At 34.4% G+C, this 12,731-nt stretch overlaps 1 protein-coding gene across 1 annotated transcript; it reads right to left on the bottom strand.

The window, feature by feature from the left end:
* Window positions 213-3,079, bottom strand: LOC109726413 (U6 snRNA-associated Sm-like protein LSm6). The gene is made up of 3 exons (XM_020255987.1): window positions 2,905-3,079; window positions 647-760; window positions 213-553 (listed from the first exon to the last, which is right to left on the bottom strand). Exons 1-3 carry the CDS (start codon window positions 3,050-3,052, stop codon window positions 474-476), a joined length of 342 nt encoding a protein of 113 aa, XP_020111576.1. The 5' UTR covers window positions 3,053-3,079; the 3' UTR covers window positions 213-473.

Here is a 12,731-nt window from a genome sequence, read left to right as displayed (position 1 = left end):
TCACGAGTTTGCGCACGGACAGAACTCATTCGCCCGCAATGAGTGTGAAGTCGAGCTCTGCCATACGGACAGAACTCGCCGCTTCGTTTGGTTTTGCGCCCACGACAAAAGCTCTATGTTTATTGCCAAGTGCTTGTAAATATACACTACAACTTGAAGCAGAATCAGAAGTGAGGCCAAATCCGCCTCGTATGGTCACGAGTTACTAGATCTTAGAGTCTAAATGTTTTAGATCAAAATGCCCCACATGGATAACCACATAAGCAAGTTGCAGAGAAGATCATTTTACACAACACATTTCATAAATCAAATAAAAAAGCACCTGAAAATCAGAATCAGAACCATACTATCTCAATCTCCATATCTCAAACAGGCCATAACTAGTGTGGCCTATTAGCTCCAATGAACAAGTATGCGATATCCATCGTGCTCGTTTCACACACAAAATCAGTGAAAAAAGAGAAAAAAAAAAATCAACTTGTTATGGTTGGATCGATCGGGCGCTCTCGAATGCCTTCGGCGAGAGTTCGTTTCGAGGTGCTGATGTAGAGAACTGCATCCATAGGGAAAGTAGGTGTCAGAAACACAAACCATCAAAAGTGATTCAGAAAGAAGCACTGGGACAAGTAGAATTTTGAGAAATCACCATTATTTCCTCTAATAAAAGCATCCCCATATTTGTTCTTTAGCTGGCCGTTCACATACTCCTCGGTTTGCTCCATCGCGATGTTCATATATCCGTCGAGGCAAGCTAGTATACCTACAAATTTAAGTGTCTAATCGTAATAAACAAACCACCATTTTGCATTCTTGGAAATGTAGATGTATTACTGGTAATACAAACCAAAGAATAAATAGACTTTGCAACTTATCAACTTCATGAGTAAGTAGCGAGAGATAATAAAGGCATAAAAACCAGGACAAATCTCTTCTTTTCAGAGCGATGTCGGAGCAAGTAGATGTTATAATGTAACCAACAATTAGGATAGGTGTATTTAGCGATGTCGGACAAGCACTTGGTGTTACCAAGTTTTCCGCCATTAGACCTACCCTGTTGACCATTTTCACTAATCACTCCTAAAATCATACTATTTCACCAACCACCGACTAAATCCTAGGGAACTACTATCATCCTAATCGCACATCCCTTCATCCAAGGGCCGAAAACCTAATAGCACCGATGACTTGGTGCTAATAATAGTACTCTAGCCTAGTTACTTTTATGTATTCCTCCACAATTGGTATAATAATAATTATTCTATTCAACAATTAGCAAAGGAAGCATCATTATGTAATTAGTGATTCATTCAAAGTTGAAACAACACAAGGCTAGGGAGACCCTTCAATCACAATATAATAGTCTAAATATAGCAATAGTTAGCATGATGTTTAACTGCATTTCTGCGTGAGGCTCCAAAGTCCAAATTAAACAGCATTAGTCAAAGTAGCTTCAATGTATCAATTACATCCGAAAGGCGAGATTTATGAAATGGGTTTCTTTTGTTATCAATTACTTGCATATTGGATGATCCTGCAAAGCTTTCTATCCTTGTTAAAGCGATCAGTGTGATGTAAGAAAGATAAAACCCTGTGCAATACAGTGGTCAGTTTTCTAAGAGAAAAAGGAAATTTCAACTCGCATCAACAACATCTCCACATTTGCTCAAGAGGAAAATTTTACCTCTTTTTGATCCTGGCGAAGAAGAATCAGGAAGCCAAAATCACATTATTTAAAATATTTACAGTTTGATTCTTAGTAACTGAAGGAAAAACTGCAAACTTCTTTGATACAGGTTTGTATTCCGAGTACTTCAGTTGTTGTTTATTTGGTGTAAGCCGAATTCATGTAAGTGTATTACTTATTTGGTCAATGTGTTCAACTAAAGATTTCCATGGATTCGATGAAAATTGAGAAAAGTTGGGAAAAAGGGTACAAACAACAATCCAACCAAACACATATGGCTATTGGGGTTTAGAGGTAAGGATCAAAAAGAAGAAGAAACCCTAGAAAACCTATTCGCAAGTAAAACTACGATGGTTTGCCCCTGCATTTTAACATAATCACTAAAAGAAAAGAGTTCCAGAAGCAATAGTAAGCTTATAAAAATTGCTCTTTTTTCTCAATAGAACATCTCACACTACAAATTATCATAAACTGTATTAAAATTAAGAAAAGGAAAAAAAAAAAACACATATGGGTATTAGGGTTTTAAGCAATTACAGTTAAAATTTCCACTAATAAGTAAGGATCAAAAGGAAGAAGAAACCATAGAAAACCTATTCTCAAGTAACAATAGAACCCCTGCGTTTTAACAGAATCCCTAAGCAAACCCCAGAAGTAATAATGAGCTCATAAAAACTGCTCCTTTTTCTCAGTAAGAGATCTTATAACCACAAATCTCAATTAGTTCTATTGAAATTAAGAAAAAGAATCAGGAAAAAAGAAAAGCAAAATCAATCCAAACATAAAAATACGCCAATTAGGTTTTTAGCAACTATAGCAACACTTTGATTAAGGCAAGGATTAAAAAGAAGAAGAAGAAGAAGAAACCCTAGAAAACCTATTCTCGCGTTAAAACTACGATGATTAGTCTTCCTGCATTTTAATACAACACTAAAAAAAAAAATCCCAGAAGAAATAATAAGCTCATCTTACAACCAAAAATTATGATAAATTCTATTAAAATTTAAGAGAAAACAGAAATAAAGGGGCATAAACCAATCCAAACAAACACACATTACAATAAATTCTATCAAAATTGACAAAGGAGAATTTATAAAACAGGGCAAAACCAATCTAAACAAACACATATTGCAATTAGGGTTTAAACAAACTAGAGCAATGCGTTGATTAGGGTATAAAGGATCACAAATGCAAAACGAAACCCTAGAATCGGATCCCACCTCTATAATCGACCCCTGAGTTGAGCTTGACGACGACGGGGCGCCCCCGGATCGACTTGAGGAAATCCGCCGGCGTCTTCACCGCCCCTCCTCCGGCGCCGGCGCCGGCACCGCCGCCACCTCCTCCGCCGCCGCCGCCGCCGCTCATCTCTCTCTCTCTCTCTCTCTCTCTCTCTCTCTCTACCGGGGAGTTTTTAACGTTGTAATTTGAGCTCGGGTCGAAATTGCTTTGGGATCCGACCCGATAAGAGTTTCGACCCGATTCGCGTCGATTTAAAGCATTGCGTGAACCTGGTCCACCGTGGACCAAAAGAACTTCGTTAGTATACCACTTTTTTCCAGTAAAACCGTTCCATCCGCCGTTGATTTGACATTTGTACGGTACATACAATGAACTATTATACTAAAATATGTATAAATACATATGCTTTGAACTACTATACTTAAACTTTGAACCTAACCGTCCGAGAACCTATTCGACGTACCAAATTTTAAATTTATTCCGGTGGTACATTGAATTTTATCGAATCGAATCGGATCAAAATAATTTCCTACGTATATTGGTCACACAAAGAAAAGATTAATTATTTAAAAGCTAAACTACAAAAAAAAATTTTCACTTTTCCTTTCTAATTTTTTTAAAAAATATATTTTACCCACCTAAAAATTTTAAAAATATTTTCAGAAAGGTACGGTGTTAATGGAAATGACAAAATGACCCAATTGCTCTTCTTTTTTTTATAAAAAATATTGTTTTGATATATTTTTGTTATTTTAAAAAATACTTTTTTGTAAAAATTTTTTTAAAAAATGGACGAAATAGTGATAGGATTCTGACAGAGAGTGGTTAAATATAGCAACTTAAAATATTGAGGAATGAAATATAAATTTTTTAAAAATTAGAAAGAAAAATTAAATAAATAAATATTTATAAAAGAGTTTTTTTTTTTAAAAAAAAAGATAAATTTGTAGATAACAATGAATATTCCAACAACACGTGCGTTATTCCCCAAATTATTATTCATAATAATAATATCATTTTCATGTACATTTTATGCGTGCCCTCAATAAATGCTCGTGCGCTCATGTACAATTTCTTTCTTGTTTTTTCGGATTGCGACGGCAACGAGAGCGATCACGCATTCACCGGTTACGCCCGCGGCGGAAGGTATGGAGGAGGCGGCGGAACCGAGCCCTCCTCCGGAGGCGGCTTCCTCGGGCGTCGTTCGAGAATCGACGGCGGATTCCCCGGCGGCCACGGCTCATCCGGAGGGAACGGAAACTTTTCTACAACTTTCTGGTCTTCCTTGTCGACCGACAACTGACTGCTGCTCTTATTGATCGTCGTGTAGGATCGCGGAAGCGGCAGCTGACTGCTGCTCTTGTCGACCGTCCCGTGGGGCGAGGGAGCCGACGCAAATCGCCGACGGGCTTCCGGACCACTTTTCACGACCGGCGGCGGCAGCGGCGGCCATGGCTCTGGATCGTCGGGCGGGAGCCGCTGCACGTCTTTCGCCGCCGCAGCCGGCGGGGCGACCGCCCCGGCAGCGGCTCGTCCGGCCCCGCCTATTCGCTGGGGCCTGGCCCCACTGGCATCGTAAACGCACAGCACAAGCACAAGTAGAAATGCAAAGCGAAGGGGGAGTGTTCTACTACACCCCATTTTCTTTTTTTGTAAAACAAAAAAAAAGAGTTGTGGAATTTTTGCATGGGCTTTTTAGCCTATTTATAGGCTTTGATTGAGAATGAGTATTAATATGAATAAATTAATATATATTAATATTAAAATTATCTCTTTCTTTTCTTTTTTTTTTATTTTTACTATTGATAAGAGATAAATGGTATAGTTGGTATATCATAATTCTGCAATAATATGTTGTTTCTTAATTTAGGAGATGCATTAGGATTTGGTGTTTATTTTGGGTATTAATTAACTCCTTTATAAAAGGCCAATCATTTTTTTCTCTATATGTGTGTAAGGTAACATGTATTTCCGAATATTAAAGCAGAATTATGATATACCAACTATATATAATAAGAGCTAAAAAGGAGTATTGTGGTGACATGATTGGATATTGGAATAGGAAACATATCCATTAAAAAGTAAATCCAATTTTATTTGCTATTGTAAATTGTAATTAAAATGGTAATATTATTGAGAGATACATATATAACTGACAGATATTGGAGAGACAGNTATATAGTGACAGTTAAAGAGTGTCGCTATAAGCTAAAAGAGTGCTACTAATTTACCAACACTTATTTAAGCATTTAGCAACCGCCGAAACTCTATCTCGTTGGCTGCGGTGGCGGAGGAGGACGACAGTAAAGGCTCTTCGTCTAGAATTTCAGTGGATTGAGTGAAGAGAGAAAAAAAAGATAGTAATTGATTTTTTTTTTTTTTCTTTTCTGTTTGTGATCGGGCCAATGGTGGGTTGAGTAGAGTAATCTTTTATTTTTGGTTGGATTGGGCTTTATATATAGGCATTAGTAGATGTGTTTTTAAGTTTTAGCATAAATGAGACACTTACTCAAAAGTGTCCCAAATATGTGTCCCTATAATCTAATTCTGTTGTAGTGAAATTTATACCTTCATAATATCAACAGATTCAATAAATCCAATATGTAAATATCACCATAATAATAATCAAAAGGCGTCGGACTAAAAATATACCAAGTTTTTACTAGATTCCATGAATCTAGACATTTTTATTAAATTTGGTTACTATTAAGTGATTGAAATTGACATGATTCGGTGAATCTCATTATATCTCTGTCAAAATTATATTTGTTAATATCACTTTTCGAATCAAAAGGCAAAATAGTAAAACAAATTTATTAATTGTCACTTTCATAATATATATTACGACTTCGTTTTCTTTATTTTTTATTATATTTAGTGAATTTCGACGGAGTGATTTAATCAAATTCATCAAATCCGATCTATAGTTTGTAATAAAAAAAATTGAGTATAACATATAGTCAAATAATTTTTAAAAACGTTCGCATACTTAATTTTCCTAGAAAAAATAGTTTACATAAAAAAAAAACTTTTCTAAATTTCATGGAATAGTTTGTTTTGTTTTTCGAACTTTTATTTGAAATTTAAAACTACAAAAAAGATATTTTCTATGAATTTTTTTGTAAAAAATATTTTTTTACGATTCTTTTAGCAAGCTAAGAACACATGGTAAAGTTTAAATTCATAAAAAAGAAATCTTAATTATCAGTTGGGCCCCTACTACGGCGTAGTTTGGTAATGTGACGACTAAAAATATTATTTTTATAATATAAAATATTGAAAACACTCAAAAATGCTTATAATAGTTTTTTTTTTAATAGTTTAAAATTGCGGTTGCAACTGTAACTCGCGAATCAGATCGCAAGTATGTAGCCCTACGATTTTTTGGTAGCAATTACAATAGAAAAGATTAAAAGTGCTTTTGAATTTTTAAACTTTTTATAGTATAAAAATAGAGCTTTTAATTCACATTACCAAATTATGCCTAAAAGCGACAAATTGTTCAAACTTACTACGTAATTTGCTGCATTAACGAAGGGCAATTTCGTCCAACCAATATATGCATATCAGCTAGAGATGTCAACGGGTCGGATTCGGGGTGGATTTTTAAAAACCTAAACCCGAACCCGACTCCAAACCCGAGACCCGAACCCGAACCCGAACCCGAACCCGAACCCGAAAATTTGAGCCCGAAACAATTATTTCTTTTTTCAATATTTCAAAATATATTATATTAAATCTAAATTTTTAAAATACAAATTCAAATATAACATCGAATTTATATATATATTATATATAATACAAAATAAATTCGGGTTCGGGTTGGGTTCGGGTTCGGGTCGGGTACAATCAAAATCCATATCCGAATTTATATCCGTCGGGTTTTTTTTTTTGATATCCGTATCCGAATCCATATCCATATCCATCGGATATATCCGTTTCGTTCGGGTTCGGGTTCGGATAAAATTTCAGGTATCCATACCCATTGACATCCCTAATATCAGCCTTGTAGATTAGTTGCGCATTGTTTTTTATTAGAAGTGCTTTTGAATTTTTCAACCTTCTATAGTATAAAAATAATGTTTTCAATTATCACATTATGAAATTACGCCTAAAAGCGAATTGTTCAAAGTTACTACGTGATTTACTGCATTAACGGAGGGCAATTTCGTCCAACCAATATATACACATCAGCCTCGCCTCGCAGACCAGCTCCAAGTTGTTTAGTATTAGAAGTGCTTTTGATTTTTTAGACCTTCTATGGTACAAAAATAGTGCTTTTAATTATCACATTACGAAATTATGCCTAAAAGCAACAAATTGTTCAAATTTATTATGTAATTTACTGCATTAACGGAGGGCAATTTCATCCAACCAATATATGCATATCAGCCTTGCGGATCACCTCCTTATGGTTTAGTAGTAGAAGTGCTTTTGAATTTTTAGACCTTTTTATAGTATAAAAGTAGCCGTTTCAGCCATCACATCACCAAACTATGCCTAAATGCAACAAATCATTCAGACTTATTACGTAATTTGCTGCATTAACAAATGACAATTTCATCCTACTAGTATATGCGTATCAGCCTGGCAAATCAGCTCCACGCACTTTAATATGTAGTAATAGACATAACACGGTTTACTTATCATTTAACAAGAAATAAAATAGAGCAGAAGACAACACAACTCAGTTTGATTCATCAATTATTCACACACAAATTTCATGTACATTTTTATTCTGAAACCATCGTGAGTTCGTGCAGTCGTAGACCCGAATGTTGATCTTTTTAAGATTCACGCATGCACCGGCGGCGGCCGCGGCGGAAGCGGTTTGCCAGGCGGCCATGGCTCATCCGGGGGCCAAGGAAACTGCTGAAAACCGCTTTGATCATTCTTTGCACCCGTCGGTGGCGGCGGTGGATATACTATTTCAGACGGTGGCAGTGCATCCAGGGATTTCACAACCGGCGGTCCCCAAGGCCCAAACCGTCGCGACCATAGCAATCTATGGAGCCTCTCATCGCTCTTCTGACCATTCTCGTCAGTCGTCGACGACGGCGGAGGCGGCAGTCGGTCTTTCTGACCGTCGGTGAAGGCCGCCGATGGTTGCGGCGGCGGAGATCGGCCCGGAAGCGGCTCGTCCGGGCCCCCACCTAAACGTTGGGGGCCCACAAGATGAACCTCTTTGGGCCCATTGGGCCTTTGAGGCCCATCTCCACTAGCATTGCCAACAAAGAGTGCAAGCACAAACACAAACACAAACACATCACAAAAAGGGTGTAGTACTACTCTACACCCCATGTTTCTCCTCAAAAGAGAGATTGTGGAATTTTGAATAGGGGGTCAAAGGCTATTTATAGGCATTTAGAAAGATAATAATAATAATAATAATTAATAGGTAAAAAAAAAAAAAATGTATGGAGAGAAATAGTCCCTTCAATTTTTTCCTTTTTTATTGAGATTCCCAAGTTTTTTATATTTAGTAAATAGATAAAATTTCATAAAATATAATAAATATATTACTTATTACTTATTATTAGCCATTAATTGGCCTACTATTATTTGCTAAAAATGATTGAAGTTATTAAATTATGGCGAAATTATCAATAAATTTGATAAAATTTTTATTTTTACTAAAATCGTTTGATTTCGGAAAATTAAAAGTTGAGGAGGTCTCAATCAAAAAAGTAAAAATTTGAGAGGTCTATTTCATGTTTATCTAACTAATGTGGTATTAAACATTAAACATTCTCATCATTTAGTTTTTTTTTTCCCTTTTTATTAGGATTTGGTGTTTATGTGCTCAAGTAATTTTTCCGAATATTGATGCATGTTTATGAGATACCTCATACGGGCTAGCTAGAAATAGGCAACATTATTGGTGACATAATTGGGATAGAAATAAAATGTGTCAAAGAAAATATTTAATATGCCTATTGTAATCAAAAGAGAAATGGCATTAACAAATTTATTAAGTTTGATCACTATTTGATAATCGATTTTATCATATTTAATTAATTAATATATTTTCTATCAAAATTATGTCTATTAGTAGCGCTTCCGTAATCATCAGGCAAAAAAAAATATTAATTATTTTTATAAAATTATGATTTAGTACTGATTGTTTTCTGACCAGATTCAATGAATTTGTCTAAATCAAAATCTGTGCCCATGAGCATCATTGTATTAATCAATACTTAGCTTTCAAAATATTACACTTAAATCCCTAATGTTTTTTAACCAGATTCAATAAATTTTGAACATATTCACTGAATTTGTTCACTATTAAGTATTTGAATTTAAGGAGATTCAATAAATCTGATTTATTTCTATCAAAATCATATTTGTTAATATCAAAATTATATTTATTAAATTTGGTCAATTTAAGTACCTGATTTAACTGATCCGTCTCTATCAAAATTGTACACTCGATAATATCACTTTTTTTATTAGAAAAGCCAAATATTAAATTATATTGATATAACTTTAAAGTATAACGGTTTATTTTCTATTATTTTTTGACCGCATTCAATGAACATGGACAAATTTATTAAATTTGCGCACTATTTACTGACTAATTTAAGCAAATTTAATAAATCTGATTTAATATCACTTCTCTAATCAAAATGCAAAAGATTAAAGTATACGGATAATTAATTAATATGTTACTATAAATATTTTGGTATCAGCTGTCCAACTATTTAAACTTTTGATTTTATCGTCTAATTTTTTAATTTATTTGATTTGAGTCATACAACAGTACTTTAAATCAGACAAATTAAAAGATTAGATGTAACATTAAAATTTTAAAAAAATTTGATAGTAAATTCAAAATAGTACGGAGTTCTAATAAATTTATGTTTTTACGGAAATTAAAATTTGGGACAAAAGTGCAATTTGCAAGCTGTGACATGTAACCGTTACACCGAAGACCACTGCAGTGGAAGTTGATTGCGTGACATTTGAGCCACCGAAAAAACTAATGAAGCTTATTTTGTCCGTTACATGGAAAAGGGGGGGAGGCGCGAGTTCCGCGAACGACGGTGGCGCATGCGGGCGCGTACGGACCACGTGATCCGCCGTCCAAACCAGCCACTTGGATCGATCTGCGCCGTCCATCAAACGAACGGCCGTAATTGAGCAATGCTGCAGTTGGTGCGCCCACAAGTAATTTTAGCGAAATGCTTTGCGGACACAAAAAGATACCCATAAAAAGTGTAGTGCACTTTTCAATTATAAATCAAAGTCATTATTTGTTTAGAAAAAACTTTAAATACCACCCTGTGGTTTTGCACTTGCTCATTTTAGTACTATGTGGTTTAAATAGCATCAATTTAGTACTCTGTAATTTCATTTTTCTCTTTTCGTTGGCTCCTCTGTTAATATTTCGTTAAATTATATACAAAAAACTTCAGATACCCTATCTAGATTTATCGAATAAGAAAAATATGAAACCACAGGATTTGGTTGGCACTCCTGTGATGCCATCAAAGTTTTGGATTGGATTTTTGTTAGGTTCAGTGAGCCAATGCCCTAGCCTTTGATCTGGCTCAGAGAAGGCAGAGTCGAATAAGCAATCAACCGGATCGTGGATCTCTGACAGAGAAGTTTGCTTTCAAGGAAGCTTGGTTGTATCAGTATGGTCACATGGATCAGACAAAATCTCTCCCACTTTGGGCGATGTATCAACTTCAAAGTCACGAATGGCTTAGTCTTCAGTTTCATCTCGTTTCGCTCATACGCCACTCATTTGTCGTAGTTCTGTGGGTCAGTGATCTTTCGTTGGGTTTTTATCTTTGTGGATCATTCTCCCTTTCCCTCGAAGGGCTTTCTTTGGTCTTCCATAGAGCAGTAAATTCTGGGAATCGTTCCACTAGGGCAGAGACAAAAAGTATACTCGTGCTCTCAAGAGCTATCGCGAAACTGGCAGAAGACAGACTGTAGCTTCCAAGCGCGCAGCGCATACAAAGAAGAAGGCTGTGATCACGCCGGCAAGGCAACTCCACGGACGATTGAAAGTACCACGCAAGTCTCAAGTTTGATTTGTGTCTTATTTCATTTGCGAGATTCAATATCCTAGTAATAGTTAGAGGTCAGGGCGTCAGGTGGGGAAGGTAACGAATAAATTCAATTTCCAAAGAAAGAAGGTTGTTTTCCCACTTCGTAAAGTGTTAGAGCGGATTCCTAACGAAAGTGAACTTGTGTTCAAAGTAGAGTTTCATGTAAGTTCGTGTCCCGCGGGGATAACTAGTCCTCTAATTGAGTTGGTTGAGGAATGCACTGAACAGGCATCATAAGTAAGAAGACCTACCAGATGAAAACTATATAACGATCCCTCGCGGCTTCTTGTATACCCAAAACTCTATTCTACGCTACGTTTTCGCCTTCGTCGATGGCCGAGCCCTCCGCTAGCACAATTCATNTTATTATATAATTTACTATTTATTTTTATAAAATATAAAATATATAAATAAATGTTAAATAATTTAGACTACTGGTATTAGATATAAATATTAATTTTATAATATTAAGCATTCACATATAAATTGTACATTAAAAAATAAAATAAAATTGATGCAGTTTAAGTTAATTTTATATTTGACAAAAATTAATTGCAAGAATCACAAACAATGATTTCTCTTCTCATTCACTAACTACTGGGGGACTACGATACCTACTAAAATTATTTCACTAACTAATGGGGGACTACTTATGCCGACTAAAATTTTTTAATGTACTTATTGCATCATTTAAATTCTGAAATTAATTTTTATAACTAATTTTCAAAATTAAATTTTTAAAAAAATTACCCGCAGTATCGCGCGGGTCCCTTAACTAGTTATAGTTATATGCTCAATCGTCGTATAAATATCTAAAACATAGATGCGACGAATACAATATTTACTCATTATCAGATTGGCTACAAGATAAATACTTTTATGCTTATAAAAATTCAGCCGAATTATAATTTTATATTAATTATCAAAGTGTTATTGATCTAAATCCTTTAAAAATATTCTCATTGAATATAAAATATAAAATATTACATATTATTTTCAAACATCTTTAAGTTGATAGAAGTAACTAGCTGATAGATCAGGTTTGGATATATAAAATCTTAAAATATTTTAAAAAAATTTCAAATACTATTCCTGTGATTTCACAATTTCTTATTTTAGTATCCTATGGTTTAAAGTGTATCAATTTAGTGTCATGTGATTTTATTTTTATCTTTTTATTATCGATTTTATTAATTTTTTTGTTAAATCAGTGACAAGTTAAAAGTAAAGAATATTAAAATGAATATTCGATAAATTTAGGTGAGGTATCTGAAGCTTTTTGTATATAATTTAACGAAATATTAACAGAAAAACTGACGAAAAGATAAAATGAAACCATAAGACACTAACTTGATACACTTTAAATTATATGGTACTAAAGTGAGAAAATGCGAAATCATAGGGGTGGTATTTAAAGTTTACTCATTAAAATTAAGGAAAAACTTCAAATACCCCCCTTGTGGTTTTGCTTTTTCTCACTTTAGAATCATGTGGTTTAAAGTGTATCAAGTTAGTACTTTGTGGTTTTATTTCTATCTTTTTATTATCAATTTTATTAATTTTTTTCGTTAAATCAGTTATAAAGTTAAAAATAAATGATATTAAAGTGAATATTCGATAAACCTAGGTGAGGTATCTGAAGCTTTTTGTATATAATTTAACGAATATTAACGGAAAAACTAATGAAAAGATAAAAATAAAATCATAGGACACTAATTTGATACACTTTAAACCACATAGTACTA

The sequence above is a fragment of the Ananas comosus genome, linkage group 21 (genome assembly GCF_001540865.1).
Source record: "Ananas comosus cultivar F153 linkage group 21, ASM154086v1, whole genome shotgun sequence".
Classification (NCBI taxonomy): Eukaryota; Viridiplantae; Streptophyta; class Magnoliopsida; order Poales; family Bromeliaceae; genus Ananas; species Ananas comosus.
Note: the sequence above shows the minus strand (reverse complement) of the source record. Positions and strands in the feature narration are given on the sequence as shown.